The sequence below is a fragment of the Balaenoptera ricei genome, chromosome 1 (assembly GCF_028023285.1).
Source record: "Balaenoptera ricei isolate mBalRic1 chromosome 1, mBalRic1.hap2, whole genome shotgun sequence".
Lineage (NCBI taxonomy): Eukaryota > Metazoa > Chordata > Mammalia > Artiodactyla > Balaenopteridae > Balaenoptera > Balaenoptera ricei.
In genome coordinates this window covers 109075762-109100747 of record NC_082639.1, presented here as the reverse complement: position 1 = coordinate 109100747, position 24986 = coordinate 109075762, and the positions used below count along the sequence as shown (strand labels likewise).

The following is a 24986-nucleotide window of genomic DNA, read 5'->3' as shown; positions in this document are numbered from 1 at the left end:
ACAGTGAAAGCAGGAAGACCATTTGACTTGGCATGAGATGACTAGGACAGTGACATTGTATTTGAAAATAGAATTGATAAAACTGAGTTACCCCTGGAGTGTGAGAAAAAGGAGTTAGAGTTTTGAGGCCTGTATCCTGAGAGGAAGGGGATACTTTAATCAAGAAAGGGAATGCTAGAAGAGCACAGAGGATTGTTTTCGAAGGGGGAAATGACAGGTTTTGAGATGTTGAAATTGAATTGCTGGTAAAATGTCTATTTGGAGATGCTTAATAGATTTTAGGCAAGTCTAGGCATATAGATTTGGGTATCATTTCTTAGTGGAAGAGTGGATATGATTTCTCAGGGAGAGAGTATGGAATAGAGAAGAGAACTTAAGATAGAACCTTGGAAATGCCTACACTTGAGACTTGAACAAAGGAAAGGGAATCTGAAACAGAGAAGGCACATTTGGAAAGGAAGTATAAGTTGGAGTGCAGTGTCATAGAAGCTAGGGAGAAATAAAATTTAAAGGATAAAATGAACAACACTATCAGATATGCAGTGAGATTGAGTAAAATGATATGGACTCAGGAAAGGGGACTTGAGTTGGCAGTTAGGAATACATTAGTAACCTGAAAAAACATGAATGTAGTGGTTTAGAGTGAAGATTGCAGTGGGTTTGAGAAATAAGTGAAAAGTAAGAGAGTAGAGCCAGTGAGTGTAACATTACTCTTAATTTAGGCTTGGCGCTGAAAGATGAATTGGGCAAAGTTGAGGGAAGTTTTGTATATAATTGAGAAAACTTGATCATGTTTAAGATCTGAGGGGAGGGACTTCCCTCGTGGCGCAGTGGTTAAGAATCCACCTGCCAGTGCAGAGGACACAGGTTTGAGCCCTCGTCCAGGAAGATCCCACATGCTGCGGAGCAACTAAGCCCGTGCGCCACAACTACTGAGTCTGCGCTTTAGAGCCCACGACCCACAATGACTGAAGCCCGTGCGCCAAGAGCCCGTGCTCCGCAACAAGAGAAGCCACCGCAATGAGAAGCCCGCGCACCACAATGAAGAGTAACCCCCGCTCGCCACAACTAGAGAAAGCCCGCGTACAGCAACGAAGGCCCAACGCAGCCAAAAATAAATAAATAAATAAATGTATTTTTTAAAAAAAAAGATCTGAGGGGAAAGAGAGAGAAAAACGCATATATTTGTAGAGCAAGATCCTAAAAAGAGACCAGAGAGAGTGAGATCAAGAACTCAATTATTTATTTATTTTAAAAATAATTTTTAAAAATTTATTTATTTATTTAATTTATTTATTTTTGGCTGTGTTGGGTCTTCATTGCTGTGTGCGGTCTTTCTCTAGTTGTGGAGAGTGGGGGCTACTCTTTGTTGCGGTGCGCGGGCTTCTCATTGCGGTGGCTTTTCTTGTGGCGGAGCATGGGCTCTAGGCACGCGGGCTTCAGTAGTTGTGGCGAGCGGGCTCTAGAGCGCAGGCTCAGTAGTTGTGGCACATGGGCTTCATTGCTCCGCGGCATGTGGGAACTTCCCGGACCAGGGCTTGAACCCGTGTCCCCTGCATTGGCAGGCGGACTCTTAACCACTGTGCCACCCGGGAAGCCCAAGAACTCAATTATTGTTAATGGTAAGCCTTTTTATTCCCTGTCTTGAGTTCTAAGGTAAAGAGGAGGAGATGGATAGTGACATAGACACATTGAGGAAATACCTATTGGAAAAAACTCTCTTGTCAGTGAAGGCAGTTACATTTAGGTTGCAAAGCCGTGCCTGTGGATTAGACAGAAGCCAGCAATTACTTATGGAGAGATACATATGGCCTGAAGTGTCTTTCTTCTTTCCATGAATAATATTTGGTTTTTCAAAAGAGTTCAGAATTAACTTGTATTTCTCTTCCTTGGGCAGGAACTGAAACATTTGATCTTGGAGGCAGCAGATGGCTTTCTGTTTATTGTCTCATGTGAGACAGGCCGGGTGGTATATGTCTCTGACTCAGTGACCCCTGTTTTGAACCAGCCGCAGTCTGAATGGTTTGGTAGCACACTCTATGATCAGGTGCACCCAGATGATGTGGACAAACTTCGTGAGCAGCTTTCCACTTCGGAAAATGCCTTGACAGGTATGAGTTAATGTGGAAGGAAAATGAATGGCAAATTCTTTATTCTTTTTTTTTCTGAGATAGAAGAGGTGTTTTAACTCTTAAACTTTTTGATTGAATCTGGCAAAACTTTTAGAATTTTCTCCTTTAATGAATATAATCTGTTCTTTTTATCCATATGCAGGTAATATATTTTGTAGCTCATCTTTAGAAAATGTTTCATTAGTGACAATGCTCATAAAAAGTTTACTTTGATCTTAATATTAGTGTAAATACACAGTAAAGGCCAAGCCTACAATAACCCCCACCCTCACCCCTCCAGCCATTCCAGAAGAATGAAATTATCCATGTTTCTGTCTCATTTGTATGGGTAAATACCTGGTATTTTTTCTACCCAGTTGTGCTTGGCTTTGGCTTGGTATTAGGTTCTATGATAGTAGATTTTTATTTTTAGAGGGGAATGATTATCAGTGTATAAGGTGTTTTTTTTGTATTTATACTATCTTTCTGTATTGTTTTTGCCCCCACCTCCATCCCCCATTTAATGTTATTCAGTCCTTTTGCCCTAAGGAAACAAGTCACATCTGCTCCTAAGTGATCTAGAAAAAATTTTAATGTGGAAGCAGATTAAAACTGGTAATTAAAATAAAATCCATTATGGTCATATTAATGTTGGTATTTAGCTTTCATTTATGTTTTTATGGATTTCATTTTTCTAGTTCTTCTTTTTCCCAAAAGTTCCCACTGGTTTCTATATAATAAAGGGAGGAACAGTTTTAGCATGAGACAGATGGGTGTTTCTGTAGCATATAAAATTATTTGTTATTAAACCAGTGGCATTCACTGCATGCGTGTGTGTGCGCGTGCATACGCACATGCATGCGTGTTTATAAAAATAATCAGACCTAAGGATGTAGCCTTGCTCTTGCTTGCCAACTTTACCTACTTCTACTCCTGTCTTGCCTTGCACAAAGTTATTTCCAGTGCTTTGAACTGAAGAGTAAGATTCACTGATGGGAATTGAGGTGTTTTAGGCTTGAAAAAAATCCATCTCCTACTTGGTTTATTCTCTTATAAGCAAGGAGATTGAAGAGCATGAATAGGCTACTTACTTTTCTTTGCCTGCAGTATCTCTCTCTCCCTCTTCCCCACACACAAGAATGTACTCCAGACTGTTCTTCACATCCTTCTTCAGGGCGTATCCTTGATCTGAAGACTGGAACAGTGAAAAAGGAAGGTCAACAGTCTTCCATGAGGATGTGTATGGGCTCAAGGAGATCTTTTATTTGCCGTATGAGGTGAGTGTCAGGATGAGGATTGTGATTTGCCATAGGAAGAATTAAGAGCTGAGGGTTTGATTTCTGGTCAGAGGAGTTAAACTTCTAAATCCAAGCTCCAGTTAGATTAAATTTAGCTCTCAAGACCCACGTGAGTTGTAACACAGAATAAAGTGTTAAGGAAACTAACATTCACTGAACTCCTCCTATGCCAAACATTATGATAGGTGCTTTATGTCTGTCATCTCATTTCCCACAACTGCCCAATAGGGTAGAATTCATGGTTACTATTTTGCTGATTTAAAAAAAAAAAAAAAAGACTCAAAGAAATTGACTTCCCAGGATTGCACAGATAATGTTTGATACAGGATTTTATTTTAATCCATAGTAGTCGGATGCCAGTACCTATTTTTTTTCCCAGTATATCACGAGGCAACATCCATATACTCAGACCATTTCTGCACCCCTCCTTTTTTTGTAGAAATTTAAGACTTTATTATGTCTTTCACTTAATATTTAGCATTAATAAATTATATACTATACATTTTAGGATTCTGAAGAAAGGATGGTGATACTTTTCTTCACAGCTAGAGAAAACACCTCTTAAAGTCCCAAAATAAATTCAGGTTGTATAATGGAAATTGACTACATTGTACGAGAGGATGCTTCTTAGAAATGATGAATAGGATATTAAGAAAGGTTTCCTGGGGGAGTTACAAAATTGAATATTATGTGGCTTAGTGGTTTAGAGTAGTTTCTGGACCCAGACTACTGGATTTATCACTTATCTTCTGAGACCTTGAGCAGATTAAATGACTGCTTTGTGTTTGCTTTTTTAAAAAAATATTTATTTATTTATTTATTTATTTTTGGCTGCGTCGGGTCTTAGTTGCAGCGCATGAGCTCTTCGTTGCAGTGCGTGGGCTTCTCTCTATTTGTGGTGTGCAGGCTCCAGAGCACATGGGCTCAGTAGTTGTGACGTGTGGGCTCTCTGGTTGTGGTGCGCGGGCTCCAGAGCGGGTGGTCTCAGTAGTTGTGGCTCACAGGCTTAGTTGCTCCATGGCATCTGGGATCTTAGTTCCCTGACGAGGGATCGAACCTGCGTCTCCTGCATTGGAAGGCAGATTCTTAACCACTGGACCACCAAGGAGGTCCCCCTGCTTTGTGTTTTTATTTCTTCATCTAATATTGGGAGTTATATCAACCTCATAAAGTTGTTATAGGATTAGATGAATAAATATATGTAAAGATGCTTAAAATAGTGCATGACACATTTAAAATTCTATGTAAATTTTATTTATTATTATTAAAGAAGTGAAAGAAAGAAAGTAGAGAGGATGGGAGAGAGTGTCGCAATATGTGGACATGGCTAATGCAAAGACATAGGCAGGAGCAAAATAAATAATAACGAAATATAGCAAATAGATTGTGTTGCAGCATAGTGCTGGAGTCAACAAACCACAACTCTTTGTTTGTAAATAAATCTTTATTAGAACATAGCCATGCCCATTTGTTCACATACTGTCTATGGCTGCTTTTGTGCTATAATAGCAGAGTTGACTAGTTACAACAGATTGTATGGCCCACAAAGCTGAAAATATTTACTGTCTGGTCATTTACAGAAAAAGTATACTAACCCCTGGTGTAGAGAATCTCTGCATTTGCAGAGCATGTAGAACATTTTGACTTAAAACTCTGGGACAGTTACAAGTTTTAGAAATACCAAACCTGACTTCTTTATCCTTCCTTGTTAGGAGCATTGTTACCAATTTTCTTTGTCAAGTTGTATTCAGAGCTTGTTATCTGGCTGTTAACTGATGGAAGCTTCTTTGATAGTGTAGTGCAACTTTTTTTTTAATTTATTTTTTTATTGAAGTATAGTTGAATTACAATGTTGTGTTAATTACTGCTGTACAGCAAAGTGACTCAGTTATACATATATATATTCTTTTTCATATTCTTTTCCATTATAGTTTATCACAGGATATTGAATATAGTTCTCTGTGCTATACAGTAGGACCTTGTTGTTTATCCATTCTACATATACCAGTTTGCATCTGCTAATCCCAGACTCCCAATCCAGTCCTCTCCTACCTCCCTCCCCCTTGGCAACCTCCAGTCTGTTCTCTATGTCCCTGATTCTGTTTCTGTTTCATAGATAGGTTCATTTGTGTCATATTTTGGATTCCACATATAGGTGATATCATATGGTATTTGTCTTTTTCTGTTTTACTTCACTTAATATGATGATCTCTAGTTGCATCCATGTTGCTGCAAATGGCATTATTTCATTCTTTTTTGTGGCTGAGTAGTATTCCATTGTATATATGTACCACATCTTCTTTATCCATTGTTCTTTCAGTGGACATTTAGGTTGTTTCCATGTCTTGGCTATTGTGAAAAGTGCTGCTGTGAACATAGGGGTGCATGTATAATACCTTTTTGAATTATAGTTTTGTCTGGATATATTCCCAGGAGTGGGATTGCTAGATCATATGGTAATTCTATTTTTAGTTTTCTGAGGAACCTCCATACTGTTTTCCACAGTGGCTGCACCAACTTACATTCCCACCAACAGTGTAGGAGGGTTCCCTTTTCTCCATACCCTCTCCAGCATTTGTTATTTGTAGACATTTTAATGATGGCCATTCTAACCGGCATGAAGTGGTACCTCATTGTAGTTTTGATTTGCATTTCTCTAATAATTAGCGATGTTGAGCATCTTTTCATGTGCCTATTGGCCATCTGTATTTCTTCTTTGGAGAAGTGTCTCTTTAAGTCTTCTGCCCATTTTTCCATTGGGGTGTTTGTTTTTTTGTTGAGTTGTATGAATGATAGTGCAACTTAATTGCTTTTAATCTCTCTGTTCATTGAAACAGGTGTGGCAGTAGCGCTGTGGACCCAGTCTCCATGAATAGACTGAGCTTTGTGAGAAACAGATGCAGGTGAGATCCTAAGCTGTAAAAAAAAAAAAACCAAAGGGATGGCCAAGTACCTTTAGAGATCGTCACATTTTCAACTATTTTACTATCATACTTCCTTCAGCAGCCCTCACCCTCATCCCTCACTTCCCAGTTACTTTTTTTCTGGCAATATTTTCCTGAACTTCTAAAGCTTTTGCTCATCCTGTTTAAGGAAGTTATGCTACCACTTTACCTATTGATACTTTCTTCCTGCTGCAGTACCTTTCAGTTGCTTTACTTTGGCAAAGGTAAAAAATATGCTGGTCACTTTTGGGTGGGAAAGGTCCAAGTACAGTCATCCTGTTTTATAAACACCCAAGAGCCTAAAGTTAAAGGTACTAAGCCAGCATTGCCTTTTAAATGTTACTGGGTAGGGTTTTCTCCTCACACCTGTAATTTTTCTAGGAATGGACTTGGCTCTGTGAAGGATGGGGAACCTCATTTCGTGGTGGTCCACTGCACAGGCTATATCAAGGCCTGGCCCCCAGCAGGTAGGAAAGTTGAATAGTGACTTCTTCCTGAGTGCAGCAAGTTCCTCACAGAGTCCAAGAAAGTTAGCTAATATTTATCATGTACCTGTAGTATATGAAATGTACTTTGGTATAAACTGTAATAGGAAAGAAAAAGTGGACTCCTTCCCTTCCTTTATGGATCTTATATTCCAGTTAGGGAGATGGATTACTCAGACTTAAAAATGATTTGGTGATGGCTGTGTCACAGAATGTAGTTTTTAAATGTCCAAATAGTAATGTATACTGAATACCTGTATCTAAGTATTTGTGTGCAAAGAAGCAGTTGACATTGAATGCAGTTGATTTGGGAAAGTTTTCTAAAGTAGGAGCAAGACTTGGATGGAGAAGGGGGGAAATGGCTTGGTTGTAGTAACTTGTAAAGGGGATATTCTCTGCAAAGACTTTAAATCAGGATGTGAGCAGATTAATTTTACTAGAACTTGAAGTCAAAAAGGGAATGTGAGAAAAGTGGTTGGGGTACAAGGATCAGCCTTTTAACCTGGCTTGTCAGAATTTCCAAATCGTAGCAACTTTATTACCTCCCTGCTGGCTAAGTGTGCCTGGGAAGTGGGGGTTGTAGGGAGATAGAAACTAAGAGAGGCAAGGTGGTGTATTTTGGTAAGAGGTTAAACTTTGGATTTGGAAAAACCTGGGTTTGATTCTGGAATTGTTATTTATTAGTGATATAACTTAGGGTAAGTTGCTTGACTTTTATGGGGAAAAAAACCACTCAATTTTCTCATCTATAATTTAGAGATAATATAACCCATATAGAGTTATTGTGAGGATTAGATTTAATGTAAGAAAAACACCCAGCCTAGTGCCTGGCATATGGTAGGCACCCAATAAATGGTAGTTAAATGTAATTAAGAAAAATTAATTTTAAGTCGTAATGAAGTTTGAACTTTTTAGTTTATATACTGTATAAACCATGCATTTGAGATATACATGATCTTTTATACTTCTGTGTAGCTCTCAAAGAAATACTATTTTTCTTGGTAAAAAGAAGAAAAATATGCAAAGAGTAGAGGGAAAATGCAACCTTCTTCCCTTTCCACATAAACATTGAAACACTAGCTTGTCTCTTTTCCAAAAGACATAAATAACTATTGGTGTTTGGTTTAATTTCATTTTTGGTTGTTTGCTTACTTTGAAAGTCACAGGTTAGGCAAGACATCCGTTCTCTGCCTGTGATATGGTCACAGAGTAAATGGCTGTCTTCATATGTATTTGGTTTGGCCAGCATAGTCTTTTAGAATACTTTGAGTGGGACCTGTACTCTGCAGTTTATTATAATTAATGTGAGTATAATATATGAATTAATATATATAAAAGTACTTAAAATAGTACCTGATATATATGGTAAGTTCTTTGGGTTGTTTACCTTTATTCTTATCTTTCAGCAGTCTGTATTGTTTCATACCTAGTCTCTTCATACCTGCATGTGTTTTAAATCTTTACGTATCTGACTTTTGAAGGCAATTTAGTTTGAGATACCTGTTAAACCTTTTAACTTCACCTTCCTGAAGGTGTCTCCCTCCCAGATGATGACCCAGAGGCTGGCCAGGGGAGCAAGTTTTGCCTAGTGGCTATTGGCAGACTACAGGCAAGTATGAATTTTCCACATCTATATCACCCATTTTCAGTGGGAGAAAATCTCCTTCAGGATGTGTTCATGTTATTTTTTCTTTTACTCTCTGAATACAAATGAAGAATTCCGAAAAACTCTGAATATTTTGAGGAATATGGTATTCATAGTTAACATTGCTTCTCTTGGATTTAGCAGAAGCTGAAGAGAGTGAGAGAGAGAGATCTTTTCCTCTTTCATACTTTTAGCTTTGCAGTGCTGAATTTTCTATTTCCAACTAATTTCTTTTGCTCCTATACAATAGCAGAGAGATCTTTTCATTTTTCATTACATGACTAACAGTAGAGAATTGGAATTATTTTGATTCTCCTTATAAAAACAGATGTTTCTTGGTTACTTGGGAGTATAATTTTCCAATCTGAATAATGAATACCACCTAGCTAAATGAAAGTAAGTGGGTTTTAGGTTGAATGAATTATTATCTTTCTTTACAAAGTTCGTGAAGAATACATGTGTAGGGAATGGAGCTAGGCCTCATGCCCTATCTGTAATGATCACTTTTTCCTTTCTGGATGGGTTGTGAAAGTTTAGAAATTCCTAAAATTGGAAACCTGGTGGGAAATACGTCTGTAAAGAATGGTGTCATTTTATCTCATTTTTATCTCTTTTCTTTCAGGTAACTAGTTCTCCCAACTGTACAGACATGAGTAATGTTTGTCAACCAACAGAGTTCATCTCTCGACACAATATTGAGGGAATCTTCACTTTTGTGGATCATCGCTGTGTGGCTACTGTTGGCTACCAACCACAGGTGAGGAGCTGGAGCTATTACACCACTGATATTTAGGCCTCTGTTTTCCCTTTGCTATGCTGAGATTATTCAATCATATAATTCCAGAGATAGCCAAAACATGTCAGCCCCAATTCAGAAAAAGAGATGATCCTAGTCTGTTGATAGCTAAATATAATTTCAGCTTCCTACCAAGGTTATCATCTGATCTAGAAAAATATGGCTTGTGAAACCAGGCTGGAGCAGCAGGTACAAATATGTATTTCTTTTTTGTTAGTGATATTAATACAGATAATGATACAAAAGTGCTCATTTTAACTAGTTATAATGATATGGCCACCTTTAGGTGATTCATAATCATCTAGTTGCATAGTAACCCATAAAGTATGCAAATTTAGCACCAGTTATTATGATTTATTTAGATATCTCATTCAGCAGACCAGGTAACTATGTCTGAATTGAGAAACAAGTCATTATATAAACTTTCAAAATTATAGCTGCCAGGAGGGACTTCTGTAAAGAGGTTGGTGAAAAAGAGATCTTGAAAAAGGAGAACAAAGTCAGAGAGCATTTACACTACCTGATGCAACACCTGTTGTAAAGCTGTTGTTACCAACACAGCGTGGTGTTGGTGTAGGAATAGTTACATAGATCAGTAGATGAGAATCGAGTCTGTTCTCATATTTATGGTCAACTGATTTTCAACAAAGATGCCAAGACAATTCAAGGGGAAAAGAAGCTTTTCCAATAGATGGTGACGGAACAGTTGGATACTCATAGGCAAAACAAAACAAAAAGAACTTAGACTCTTACCTCACACCGTACACAGAAATCAACTTGAAGATATAAAGGTGTAAGTGCCAAAGTTATAAAACTTCTAGAAGAAAATAGGATAAAATCTTTGTGATCTTGAGTTAGGCAAAGATTTTTTTTTTTGGCCACATTGTGCAGCTTGCAGGATCTTAATTCCCCCACCAGGGATTGAACCCAGGCCACAGCAGTGAAAGCGCCACGTCCTAACGACTGGACTGCCAGGGAATTCCCTAGGCAAAGATTTTTTATATGACACTAAAAGCATGATTCACAAAAGAAAAAATTTGGTAAGTTGGGTTTCATAAAAGTTAAAATTTGCCCTCTTAAAAGGGCATCATTAAGAAAGTGAAAAGGCCAGCCACAAATTGGGAGAAAATATTTGTAAATCATATATCTGAAAAAGGATTTGTATCCAGACTAAAGAACTCTTAGAACTCATTAAGACAACCAGCCAGTAAAAAAGGGGCACAAGATTTGAATAGACATTTCACCAAAGAAACAATATGAATGGCATATAAATAGTTGCTCGTCATTAGGAAAGTACAGATTAAAGCCACAATGAGATACCACTATATGCCCATTAGAATGGCTATCATCAAAAAGTATTGGCAAGAACATGGAGAAACAGAACCTTCATATATTGTTAGTAGATAAGTAAAATGGTATAACTACTTCGGAAAACCATTTTGGCAGTTTCTTAAAAAGTTAAACATACACTTACCCTACAAATTAGCAATTCCACTCCTAAGTATTTACCTAAGAGAAATGAAAACATGTTCACACAAAGATTTATACACAGATGTTCATATCTGTATTATTCATAATAGCCAAAAAGTGGAATGTCCATTAACTAGTGAGTGGATACACACTGTGGTATATCCATGTTAGAATACTTATGAGCAATAAAAGGGATATACTATTGATACATGGAACAACATAGATGAACTTCAAAAATATTGTGTTAAATGAAAGAAGCCAGACACAGAAGACTACCTATTGTATGATTCCATTTGTATAGAGAAGGCAAAACTAAAGAAGCAGAAGCAGATCAGTGGTTGGCCAAGGGATTAGAAGCAGGGATTGACTACAAATGGGCAGAAGGGAACTTTTGGGTGCAGTGGACATGTTCTCAAACTGAATTGTGATAATGGTTGTACAACTGTATAGATTTATTATAGGTCATCAAATTAGAATTATAAAATTCATTAAGAATGAGTGAGTTTATCTAAATTATACCTCAAATCTGTAAAAAATTCAGTTAAAATAAATGTACAATATCCTGAAAAAGAAGAATGCTCTAGAGGTCAGTTGTTTAGCAGATTCCATCTTTTTTTGTTTATCTTTTTTTTCCCCCCCTCCACTCTTATCCCTAATCCTAGGATAAAAGCAAGAGAAATGAAATCCAAGTCCCCTGCTAATGGCCCAGGAAAGTTAGATGATCATAAAAGTGTCAATTTTACTCTTCTTTTTTTCTTTTAGGAACTCTTAGGAAAGAATATTGTAGAATTCTGTCATCCTGAAGACCAGCAGCTTCTAAGAGACAGCTTCCAACAGGTAACTTTTTTTCCTGGTTTGGATTGGAATAGTATTTTAATCTAATATCTATTACTACATTCATTCCACAAATATTTATTGACTGCTGATTAATCGAGTACTGTGGCAGGTCCTGCAGTTTTATGTTCTTTAGTACTTAGCTTGTATTTTTAAGAAACAGAAAAGGACCAGTACTTTGAAACTATGGATAATGTTCAAGGTATTTTTGTTTGGCTTTGGCTACTCAGTGTCTTATATCCAAGGGGCTGTCTTTAAAGTATTTAAAATATTCTACACTTCACTGAACAGTGGATAGTAGTTGAAAAATTCATTTGACGGTTCTTTTATAGATAAGTGAAAGTTGGCTCTTAATTGTAAGCAAACTCTTAATTTCAGGCCCTAGATCCTGAAAACATCTGGTGAATTTAATTTCAGGACAGACTTGGCTTTAGATAGTAGCTCTTACTTTATATTAGACTGGTTAATTTTCCTCTTTAAGCCTCAATAGTGTTTTTACTGATACAATGGGTATATAAGATAAAGCATTTAAAGCACAAAGCCCAACTTCTAGAGGAAATCAGACAATGGCAGTAAAAAGTCTCTCTGTCTCTCTAATTCCTCAGCATCACCTGTTCCATCCACTCACATTCCATGTATGGGTAGTCTTTTTTTTTTTTGTATGTGTAGTCTTAGAAAAGCTATTCTGACTTCTGTTGAAACCATTCAAAGCTAAGGACGTGGACTTCTGGCAGTGCGAGAAGATGTTGTACAGTATATTTTAAATCCATGAAATTCATAATTCTGATGCTTTGGGCCACAGAGTATCACTTTATCACTTCTAGAAAAATGTTTATTCCAAAGCAATGGGCCATATATACACTCTGTAATCTCATGGTTTTTATTCTGACATCAGTTGCTGCTATGATACTAGAGTACAGAAGCAAAGGTATTTTTTAATGTGCAGACTAGTTGCTGCTTACTAGTTACTGATTTCTAGATTTTGATGTTTCTTAAGTCTAGATGGATTTGTATTTCTTTTTGCTTTTCAGTACATAAATTTAGTTGCTATTTCTAATGAAGGTTGTTTTCCTCTTTTTTTTTTCCTTCCCATTTTGGTTCTTGTCGTGCTTTGTTTCACATTTGATTTTTTAAAGTTTTATTTATGTATTTTAAATGTGCCATTTTATTATTGCTAAGTGAAGTATGTCCCGTTTTCTGTTATAATTATTTCTCAGGCAGATTGTAATGTCAGCAGTTACTGCCACACTCTTGTCAACTTAAACACAAATGTTATCACTTAACTTTTTCTTAAAAAGCAATTTAAAGTGTAGGTATTTTGAATTACTGGGCTTATACTTCATTGGCATGGATATGTACAGTAATAATCAGGTTTCAAATCCAGTACTTAGTTTGTATACAAATGTAATGATGTTCATTGTGCATATGTTATACAGTGAGCACATGTAAGTATTAAAGACTACTTATTATTGTTTAAATGTAGATGTTCATATCTCATTTCTTTTTTATAATGTTAAATAAATGTTGTTCTTAAAAAAAGAAAAAAACACATAGCCTAGTGCTTGACATATAGTAAGTACCAAATAAATGTTAGCTGCTAATATTATTTTTTTTACTGTTAAGGAGGGGGTTCAAAATATTATTTTCTGTTCTTTGAGGTTAGAAACTAAAATGATCTAAAATTGCTTTCTTTTAAAAAATAAAAGTAAAACAAAACTAAAGCCAACTTAGTTTTATTTATAGAAACCTTCATGGGTGCTATGAAAGCAGAAATTCTCAGGCTTGGCAGAAAAAGCTAGGATTGAGGGGCAACATGTAAGCTATGTTCAGTGTCATTAAACTTATAAACTAGTGAATTTGCTAGATCAGTGTATCTTTAAGGGACTTTCCAAAGGAAGTGGGGAAAGGTAGTCTTTTCTCTCCTGGAATAATTGTTACTCCTGTTTGATATTGACAAGAGTGGTTAGATAGCTTGGGACTCTGAGAAGAAACATGATAAATATACCTCCTTATTGTTTAGTCACTTATTTTTACTCCCCAAAACAACAAAATGTTGTTTTGTTAGTAACATTGCAAGAGACTGTTACTTCAAGGACAGTGACACAAGGATCTTAAGGTTGGTAAATGTCTAAAGAAAATTTTTTGTGGGTTTCAACTGATAGCATGAAAACTTTTTCAGGTGGTGAAGTTAAAAGGCCAGGTGCTATCTGTCATGTTCCGGTTTCGGTCTAAGAACCGAGAATGGCTCTGGATGAGAACCAGCTCTTTTACTTTCCAGAACCCTTACTCAGATGAAATTGAGTACATCATCTGTACCAACACCAATGTGAAGTATGTACCATAAAGACCTTTTCCAATGTTGGGATTTCTCACGGGCCAAGTCTGCTTAGCCTTATCAGGTTACCTCCTCTTCTACTTTTCTAGTAGTAAACACCATTATTTCTTCATCTTCCAACTTCTTAGAATTTGGGGTAGTTCATCCAGGTAGAGTAAAATTTTTTTTAATTTAATTTTTTACTGGAGTATAGTTGATTTATACAGGTAGAGCAAAATTTTAACAAACAGTAGCTTAGAGACTAGATTCTGAAATGTGAAGGGTTTGGTCAGTTGACCTTTGAACAACATGAGTTTGAACTGTGTGGGTCCACTTATATGCAGATTTTTTTCAATAGTAAATGCTACAGTACTACGTGATCTGCATATACGGAGGGCCGACTATAAGTTATACTCAGATTTTCGACTGCTCAGAGTGTCGGTGCCCCTAACCCCCATGTTGTTCAAGGGTCAACTGTATTTCAACTTTATGTTTCAACCCTTTCTAGAAAGGATTTTGTTTTATACACCCGTTTATTACTCTAGTCTGACAGGAATTTTTTCTAGAGCAGGTATCTGCAAACTTTCTGTAAAAGACCAGATACTAAATATTTTAGCATTGTGGGGCATACAGTCTCTATTGCAGCTTCTCAATTCTGCTGTTATAGCACAAAAACAGTTCTAGACAAATGAAATGAATAAAGATGGCTGTGTTCCAGTAAACTTTTATTTACAAAAACAGGCAATGGACTGGATTTGGCCCATGGACCATAGTTTGCTTTTAGAGCATAGCTATATTCACTCTTTTGTTAGCTTCTCTTTCTCTGTTCCTTGATTCTTTTCTCTTTGAACTTTCTCAGCTTTGTAAGAAACAATTTTATTAAAATAGATTTCATATACCATACAGTTTACTCATTTAAAGTGTACAATTTCTTAAGTATGTCACAGGGTTGTGCAAGTATTACCACACACACACAAAATACTATTACCTCCAAAGAAATCCTGTACTAATTAACGGTCATCCTCCCCAAGCCCTATGTAACAACTATTCTATTCTGTGTCTCTATAAATTTGCCTGTTCTTATAAATGGAAACATATAATATATGGTTCTTTTGTGACTGGGCCTCTTTCACTTAGTATAATATTTTAAGGACCATCCATGTTGTAGCATGTATCTGTACTTCATTTCTTTTTATTGCCAAATAATATTGCTTTGTATTGGTATACCACATTTTGTTTATCCATTCATCAGTTGATGGATATTGAGTTGTTTACACTTTCTGGCTACTAAGAATGCTGCTATGAACATTTGTGTACTAGTTTTTGTGTGGATATGTTTTTATTCTCTTTGGTGTACACCTAGGAGTAGAATTGCTGGGTCACATGGTGACTCTATGTTTAATCTTTTGAGGAACTCCCAAACTGTTTTCCAAAGCTGCTGTACCATTTTACATTCTCATCAGTAATGTATGAGGGTTCCAGCTTCTCCACATTCTTGCTGTCTTTTTTTATTGTACCCATCCTAGTGGGTGTTGGTTGTCAAGGTACTTCTTTTCCATTTAATCTATCTGTGTAGAATTGGCCTTAAACCCATGTGTGAAGATCTGATTATAAATAATTAGCAAGTGTGAATAATATCGGTGACAACATTGAGTCTCTGTCCTCCAATTCAACTTTTAGGGCTTGTAAAGTTTAGTTCTTTGCTAATTAATTTTAGTATAACAGAGTGGATTCAGTTAGAAATTTTCATTAACTTAGGACTCAGGTCATTGTAGTTTTTTGGGTTTTTGATTTTGTATCTTTATATTGCAAAACAACAACTGTTTTGTGTTTCTGTTTTGCTTAAATTTTGAAATGTTTAAGTCTTTTTAAGAAGTTGTTTCTGGAAATAATGGCTTTCCCCATTTTTGCATACTACAGTTTTTCCCACTACAGTAAGTTTTAGTTGAGTCTTAATATTTTATTTTGTAATAAATACTCTTTGTAGAAAATTCGGAAAGTATTGAAAATAGTAAAGAGAAGGAAAAAAATTCTCACTATCCAGAAATAGTCTTTGTTAATGTTTCATTGTGTATTTTCAGTTTTTTACTTACGCTTTTTTTAAAACACAATATATGGATATACAACATATACATACACACATCCACAACGACTAGGTATTGAATACCTGGAAGGAGTTAGAGCCCAAACAGGATGAACTCTTGTTCCATAGGACATAGTTTCTGTTTGTACCATGTTTTCTGTAGTGTGAATTATTTGCTGAATCTGAAGTTACAGGTTATCGTAGGATTGGACTTGAAAGGGGAATTTATCAGTGATTACCCCATGTACAGGTGAATCTATAATGTCTTATGTACAAACAGAGTCAGATACTTTTTGTTTCTTTGTTCTCTCTACTCTTCATTTTCCTAGGAACTCTAGCCAGGAACCACGGCCTACACTGCCCAACACAATCCAGAGGCCACAGCTAGGTCCCACAGCTAATTTATCCCTGGAGATGGGCTCAGGGCAGCTGGCACCCAGGTGAGAAATGGTCGAAGAATCATTTATTGAGCAGTGACTAGCCTGCGGTGGTGGCCGTATACAGTCCCACTTTTTTGTTTATTTGTTTGTTTTAAGCCCTTTCCCCAGATTCTTTTTAAAAATCTCTTTTCCCGTTTCTCTCTTTACTTGCCTTTAACATACAGGCAGCAGCAACAGCAAACAGAATTGGATGTGGTACCAGGAAGAGATGGACTAGCCAGCTACAATCATTCCCAGGTTAGTGTGTCTTCTTTGAAGGATGGTGAGCATTTTCTTAAGAAGTATCCCCGAGAGCCAGTTAGAGTATATGTGTATCTTTACATGAGTTTTAGGGTTATTGAGTTGTCATGTTAAACCTTCTTGTTTATCATTGTATTTCCACAGGTTTCTGTTCAGCCTGTGACAACCACAGGGCCAGAACACAGCAAGCCCCTCGAGAAGTCAGAGGGTCTATTTGCCCAAGATAGAGATCCAAGATTTTCAGAAATCTACTCCAACATCAATACGGGTATGTTTCTTCCTTATTCTTATTTTAAATTCTCATTTTCATCACTTACTGATGGGCCTACAATTGCCCAATCAGTAGTCTCCCAGTATATTTCCATTTAATTCTAATACCTCATGCGTAAATAGGAACTTGCTGAACTAATATACTACAGCCCTTTGACTGGCCCTCCCCAACTCCTTTTGGTCCACAGATCAGAGTAAAGGCATCTCCTCCAGCACTGTCCCTGCCACCCAACAGTTATTCTCCCAGGGCAACACATTCCCTCCTACCTCCCGGCCGGCAGAGAATTTCAGGTGAGCCCCATATGTATGTGCTGCTTTACATGGCAACTGAGGGATTCAGTTACTGGATCCAAGTTTTATTCTTCCCTAGCTTTCTCTGGTTATTTCAGACAAAGCAGTGGAACTTGTAGGCCTAGGATGAGACAAGCTTGCTTTTCTTCCTCCTTTTTCTTTGCACCTGTCCTGTTGCGATGTTCTAGGTTCCATCTCTGTGTGTCCTGATCAGTGTGTGACTGTCAGTCTTTCTTGTCTTTTCCAAGTTCTGTTATCAAGTTTTCCTTGACCCCAGGGAGTCAAGGGAATCTAGGTATAGCACTAGATTGTCCTGTGATTCCTAGATTCTGTGATAAATGCACCTTTTTAATCCTTACCTCACTATTTGTTCACTCCTAGAAATAGTGGTCTGGCCCCTCCTGTAACCATTGTCCAGCCATCAGCTTCTGCAGGGCAGATGTTGGCCCAGATTTCTCGCCACTCCAATCCTACCCAGGGAGCAGCCCCAGCTTGGACCCCTAGCACCCGCCCAGGCTTCTCTGCCCAGGTAAACCTTCTCATCTGTCCCTTGTGTCTGTCCCTTGTGTATTTTTTGTTTGTTTGTTGGGCTTTTCTACATATGTAAAATTATTGCTGTCTGTCTTAGACATCTTTTTTCCACCCCTCCCATCCCCTTCCTTCCAATTTTTATCTTTATTGGGAGCAGCTAGGTAATTAAAAACCATAGATAATACAAACATCTCAGAGTCCATGGTTTTCACATTCACCTTAAATCAAAATTGGTCACAAACATCTTGAACAGGTTTCAGTTTCAGATTTGTTTTGGAGTAAATTCTGAGAAGTTTCCACTTTGGTTAGGGCTACAAAATACAGGAACAAAGGAGAAAATTAATCACTAATTTATACACAGTGATATCTATTTACCAAAAAAAAAAATTGTGTTGAAAAATCCTCATATAGTATATATGTGTATATATAAAATATATGTTAAGGCTAAAGCTAATGTCCTGTCATATGTTGATATATACTTATATTGCATAAGTAATATCTTAAATAAAAAAGCCAAAACCAGAAGTAAGCTCCAGAATTGTTATATGCAGTATGACCTCATTGTATAAAAAATGCATAGGAAAATAAAAACTGGAAGAAGTTATCCAAAAATGTTAACCATGGGTCTTTGGTGGTAGAATTATGGATGATTATTTCCTTTTTATTTTCCTTCCTTTTGAAAATATCCCACAGTGCATATGCATTACTACTGTAGTGAGAAAAATGTTTAGTTACCAAAAAAAAAAAAAACATCATTAGGAACAAACAAATGTGGTACAGACTAAATAAAATGATACAAAGTGTTTTTTCTCTATATATAATGCTATACTATTATTAATACCTCTAGTTTTTGTATAACGTTACAGTTTATAAAATGCTTTCGTTTAAGTCATTTTCGTTTAATTCTCACAACTCTAAACGTGTACTATTACTAATCCCATAGTTCTTTGTTTTTTGCAATTTATCACAAGTGTTTAAAAATAGTGTCAAGGCATGTATACACTGATGTGTATAAAACTGATGCCTAATAAGAACCTGCAGTATAAAAAAACAAACAAAACAACTAATACTAAACTTTCATTGGGTTATTTGTATGGAAACATGTTAATATAAATGTTTCAGACATTACATGAAATTTCTAAAAATCTTATATTTGTATTTGTATGGAAATATGTATGGAAATATGTTAATATAAATGTTTCAGACATTACATGAAATTTCTAAAAATCATATTTGTATTTGTATGGAAATATGTATGGAAATATGTTAATATAAATGTTTCAGACATTACATGAAATTTCTAAAAATCTTATATTTGTACTTGTATGGAAATATGTATGGAAATATGTTAATATAAATGTTTCAGACATTACATGAAATTTCTAAAAATCTTATATGTTCTGGTATAATGTTATAAGTAATAATCCTAGTTATTACTTTAAAATGTATATCTCAGAAATAACTAATTTTCTTGTCAACTGCATTATTATGAACTGTCATCAAATCTTTAACCGTGGTCATTTTTAAGTCTTTTGTCATTTACAGACAGTTCTGGGTGTACTCTGATGATTTTGCAAATATGTTCCTATAAAAGGGTTTCATCTTCAAGAAATACATGGAGAAGACTCTGACAAGTACAGGTTTCTGGTAACGGACTGTACTGCTGAACTGAATGAATAAGCATTTTCAGAACTCTAATGAAAAACTGATGAACTCATAAAAGTGCTAACAAAAGATCAAGATGGAAAAAAAAAAATTAATTACATGGGACTGAGTGAACTGATGAGGATGAGTATAATTTTTGTGACTTTCTGTCTGAATTAAAAAAAAAAAAAAAAAAATTCCACAAGGACTCAGAGGCAAAGAATATACAAATCAATTTTCACTGCAAAGTAAAGGAGCTGTTACAGTGGAGGATTACTGGACTGAATGTCAATACTATGACATAGTATGAGTGTGTTTCATGTTTGGTAATTGCAATCATTGTTGCTTTTGTTGTGGTCATCCATGTACAATGCTTGGTGTCAGTCGATTTATCTCTTGTAAAAATAAAATACAGTGTGTGTGTGTGAAAAAAAAAAAAAATAGTGTCAAGGGAGATTGGGAGTTAATTGGAAGAAATATACAATGGGATATAAGTAATGAGCTTGGCTCAAAAGAATCCAGTGATTGACAGAGGTAATGTTAACTCTCACAGGAATGGCCTGTGCAATAATGTTAATGTTCCATTTGCTCTCTACCCCTTTCTTTCTTTTAGCAGGTGGCTACCCAGGCTACAGCCAAGACTCGTTCTTCCCAATTTGGTGTAGGCAACTTTCAGACTCCATCCTCCTTCAGCCCCATGTCCCTCCCTGGAGCTTCCACTGCATCACCTGGTGCCGCTGCCTACCCAAGTCTCACCAATCGTGGATCCAACTTTGGTGAGTTCAGACTAGGAGAAAAATCACACCACTAAAGAGAAAGGATTTTGGGCTTCCCTGGTGGCGCAGTGGTTAAGAGTCCGCCTGCCAATGCAGGGGACACGGGTTCGAGCCCTGGTCCGGGAAGATCCCACATGCCGCGGAGCAACTAAGCCCATGCGCCACAACTACTGAGCCTGCGCTCTAGAGCCCACAAGCCACAACTACTGAAGCCCGCGCACCTAGAGCCCGTGCTCCACAGCAAAGAGAAGCCACTGCAATGAGAAGCCCATGCACCACAACGAAGAGTAGCCCCCGCTCGTCGCAACTGGAGAAAGCCTGTGCGCAGCAATGAAGACCCAACGCAGCCAAATATAAATAAATAAAATAAATAAATTTATTTTTAAAAAAAGAGAGAGAAAGGATTTTGTAGTTAAAATGGCTTGCTTTTGTCACGGCTGTACTGACCTAATTATAGGAAAATGCAAGGTGACAGTCCATTTGGAATATAAAACCTACCCACATGAAAAAGACTTTAGCACATATAACAAAAAGCATGTAAAGTATTATACATTTAATAATATGCAAGTATAGTCTGAATGAGCAAAGGACTCTTTGGAAAGGGTACCTAGAGAAGAAAAATGAATCTGGGACCAGGGTTTGAAATAGAAGAGGCATTGATTTGCAGAAAGAAGGGCAGAAAGTATCTGGGTAAAATTAATGATTTGCATGTGATAATGTGCTAGTTTCTCCTCTCTAGTGGAGTTAGCAGATTGAAGTTGTTTATTCTTCCTTGCTGTATTTTTAGCTCCTGAGACTGGACAGACTGCAGGACAATTCCAGACACGGACAGCAGAGGGTGTGAGTGTCTGGCCACAGTGGCAGGGCCAGCAGCCTCATCATCGTTCAACTTCTAATGAGCAACATGTTCAACAGCCATCAGCACAGCAACCTGGCCAGCCAGAGGTCTTCCAGGTGAGAGGGTGAACAGACTTCAGAAAACCAGAAACTGGGAGAGAGTCAGGGAGGAGAGACAGAGAAGAAAGCATGCATGGATTCAGGTGTTTGATTGAGGTTAGTAAGAAGAGAAGAAAAGAGTCAAGACATATAGGAATAGATGTCATTAATTGAAAAGATTGTGAACTTAGTGTGCTGCACAGTCTTTAACCAGACCATCATTAGTGATGTGAAGCGCCATGTGAAGACATCAAAAAAAGTAATTTTGACCCATTCACGGAGAACCATGTACCCACTTGATAGTACTTTAGGTATAAAAATACTGAATACAGCTATTAAGGTCTATTTACATACATCCTGAGGGGACTGCAAGAGTCAGTGGAGTAATCTCAGGTGGGACAAAGGAGGAGCTTAGTTTAAAACACAGGTTGAAAGAAGGCAAAACAAGGTTTTGGTGGAAAACATAATAGGATAAGAGATATTCCACATGTATCCAGAGGGGGGTTTTATGAAATGTGACAAACAGATTTTTCTCCTTTTGAAAATACTGAGGTCTAGAAAAGAGGGAAAATGTGGAACTGTAGGAGGAAGACAGAGAAGGAACTAGGAAAAAAGGTTGTCATCTAAAGGAGTCAGTGTTGCTGGGAGTAAGGAAGACTAAGAGAACTCAGCGCAGCAGAAACTCTCTGGGGCCAGAAATGACAGTTCAGGGGAATGTTGGGAGGCAGCTTGATAAATGTAAAGGATCAAGGTGTGTGACCCAAACTTATTCTTTTTCTCTTATTAGGAGATGCTGTCCATGCTGGGAGACCAGAGCAACAGTTACAACAATGAAGAATTTCCTGATCTAACTATGTTTCCCTCCTTTTCAGAATAGAACTATTGGGGTGAGGATAAGGGGTGGGGGAGAAAAAAAAGATCACCATTTGTTTTTAAAAAGCAAATCTTTCTATAAACAGAATAAAAGTTCCTCTCCCTTCCCTTCCCTCACCCCTGATGTATACCCCCTTTTCCTTCTGACCTTTCCCTTGTCTTCCTTGTTTCTCTCTGAGATAACATTTATAGAAGAAATGGAGTGAATCCTCAAGGCTTTGGGGACCCTTTGAAAAATTGAGACTGGATAAGGTTAAGAATGCCTTTCCTTATGTCTCCTGACCAGAAATTTTGTGCACAGATGATTTGTGCTGGGTCAAGGGGCAGGTTAGAGAACCTGGCATCCACTATTTGCCTTGGATACTATGGCTTATTTCTGGAAAGAAATTCTGAATAAGGTGGAGGAGGGGAGAAATGTCCTCATGTTTGAGGACCATGAAACATGGTAGGTATACATGGGGCTTTAGGAAGTGAGCATAGGCTCTTTCTGCTGCCTGTGAGCAATTCCTCTGGAAAGAAACATGAGTAAGGAAGTGTGAGAGAGAGAGAGAGGGAAAGAGAGTGTGTGTGTGTGTGTGTGTGTGCATGCATGCATGTGCACATATGTGTGCATGAGCACGTGCACGTTTGTTTCTGTGTTTCTTTCTCCCTATTGGGGAGTTATGCAAAATTTGTCCCAGATTTTGTCTTTCTTTGTGTTTTTTAAAGAGTCCTAAGGAGTTAACTCTTCCATGTATTTTCCACTTAGTATTGCAGCCAAAGAGTATTTAAATAAATGTCTTTGCTGCACTTATATCTATGCCCAGCCAATAGGCAACTATAAGCAAATATATAAAGTCTTCTATTGAAATCGTTGGTCTCTCATCGAACACATATAGTGATAAAGCTGGGTCATTCCTGCTTTTGGTGCTCTCACCTTATATGGAAGATCTGCAAACATTACAGAAGTAGGCTGGCAAGATAAACACTTTTAGAAACCCCCTACTTGGCCGTAAGGATAATGCTGCATTTTTCTGTCAGAATCACATATGATGTGTGTTCTGTAGAGGTTATATATGCACGGAAACTCAACTTCTTGGATTAGCAGTCCCAGTGAAAATCCTCACTGGTGGAGTTTAAACCAAATACCAAGCCTTCTTGCAAAGTAACCTCTTTCATCCCATTCTCAAAGTATCCAGTCTGCAGGAAACGGAGATTTAGGTCTCTTCTGGGCCTATAGTTCTTTCCTCTTTGCTCCCTTTCCAATCTTGAGATTGGATTTTGCTTTATAGTACAAGTGTAATAAATCCATGTGATAAATGGGACCTGGACTCCCATCCCAACAGGGTCACTGAGCAATTAACTATAGCCATATAAACGCGGATACAGGTTACTACTCTCACTCTTTACCTTCCTCAGGTAACAGCCATGTGTATCGGCCTTTTTTTGTTTATTTGTTTGGCTCGGGCCAGTATCTTAAGTGCAAGATTGAATAAGAAGACATACTAAATGTAGCCATAGGGGACTGAGGAACATAGGTGGCCTTGGAGAGGCTGAAAGAATGTCATTAGGTTTCCCTCCCTTTTGTCTCCAATCTGGTGCCAGGTAGTGGAGTGGAAAAGGAGACAGTTTATTTTTTTATTCTATGTGCACACATACAATATACATATATATTTATATCACAGTTTAAGAAACCAAAAAGTTGAGTTTCCAATGAAATCCTTGTTTTTTAATAATCAGCTGTTTTTAAATGTGATCAGGACTATAATATTGTACAGTTATTATAGGGCTTCTGGGGAAGGGGAGGGGCGGGAGAAGATGCTCTGGGGGTTTTGTTTCTGCTTTTCCTTCAGGGTTTTATTTTTGATTGTTTTTTTTTTTCCTTGTTGGCCGTTTCTGTACTGCTGGCATCTGTGCTGAGCCTTACAGTGGCAAAAATAATGACATGTAGCAAAGATTTTAAAACAAAATATTTTTTCCTTTTGTAAACTTTCCTGTGTTGTGTGGTCTTGATTGCGGCTTTATTATTCCCTCCCAGCTCATAAACAACAAACAGCCACAACTAGTTGAATCCATAGCTTGCGCTTCAAATATACAAACATAAAGCACAGTATGTCTATAATTTCAGGAATCAGAAATCATAGGGCTCTGATCACTCAGCATTCCTTGGTTGTCCTCCTGATCTTGACTCATTCTGAGTAAAATCATCAGAGACATCTGACCATGGGATGGGGGGTGGGGGATTGCTCAAGTCCTTGGGAGAGGGGGTAAGTTGGGACTTGAGACCAAGAGGGCACTTCTGGATTTAAAGGAATTAGGGATGGGGAAATTTAAACTATTCAGGTCTAGACCTAGTTTCCCTCTAGGACAATGTGTTTCATTAGGAAATTTTAAAAACCCATAAGCATAAGCCTGTGTTCTTGAGGGTCTATGTGTGTAATCCAGCTAGAAACTGACTCTAGATGCCATGTGTTATCCTTTTTGTTCCAAGGACCCCTTTTCCTCTTCCCACACATCTGTTTATGGAAGAAAATGTTTGGGGTTGTGGTTTAGGGACTGAACTAGATTCTTATGATCTGTCACATGCCTGGATGTTGAGGGAAGCATTTGGTGAAGCTCATATGACTGGACCTGGATCGGGGATTTTAATAATTGAGACATAATGTTCATCAGGCATCCCACCATCTGAGAGTTTTAGCAACAAAGAAGTCACATGTGAATTTGTCAGTGCTTATGGCATTGATTCAAGTGCTGTCATGAATAACCAGGAATACTGTTTCTGATTACTTTTAGAACTGGTTTCATCTGGACTTTTCTGGGTGTATCCTTCCTCAGCAAAACCATGTTAGTCTGGGAAAGATATTCCCCTGCCTGGAAGCAATGACAACTTTTAGTCAACACGTTTATAAAATACAAATGATTTTGGAGGCTGTGACTTCCCTTACATACTTTTTTCTAGCCTTTTGTGTTCATTTCCTCATCCCTCATGTGAGGGTCAGACATATTGGAAAACTGAGGTTTCAAA

At 37.4% G+C, this 24986-nt stretch overlaps 1 protein-coding gene across 4 annotated transcripts in view; it reads left to right on the top strand.

Annotated features, from left to right (window-relative positions):
* Positions 1-23953, top strand: part of ARNT (aryl hydrocarbon receptor nuclear translocator) — a 65116-nt gene extending 41163 nt beyond the window's left edge. For 2 of the 4 annotated variants that reach the window (XM_059930429.1, XM_059930410.1), the window contains 16 exons: positions 1898-2111; positions 3286-3388; positions 6247-6312; positions 6736-6821; positions 8372-8448; positions 9107-9241; positions 11513-11587; positions 13764-13915; positions 16311-16421; positions 16586-16658; positions 16806-16929; positions 17120-17222; positions 17604-17751; positions 20014-20173; positions 20961-21127; positions 21897-23953. In XM_059930429.1, the coding sequence (XP_059786412.1) occupies positions 1898-2111; positions 3286-3388; positions 6247-6312; positions 6736-6821; positions 8372-8448; positions 9107-9241; positions 11513-11587; positions 13764-13915; positions 16311-16421; positions 16586-16658; positions 16806-16929; positions 17120-17222; positions 17604-17751; positions 20014-20173; positions 20961-21127; positions 21897-21986 (1884 nt within the window). In that variant the 3' untranslated portion in view covers positions 21987-23953. Of the gene's footprint in view, positions 1-1897; positions 2112-3285; positions 3389-6246; positions 6313-6735; positions 6822-8371; positions 8449-9106; positions 9242-11512; positions 11588-13763; positions 13916-16310; positions 16422-16585; positions 16659-16805; positions 16930-17119; positions 17223-17603; positions 17752-20010; positions 20174-20960; positions 21128-21896 lie in introns of all 4 variants that reach the window. The other 2 variants (XM_059930420.1, XM_059930401.1) reach the window with 1 other exon arrangement.
* Positions 23954-24986: the final 1033 nt, after the last annotated feature.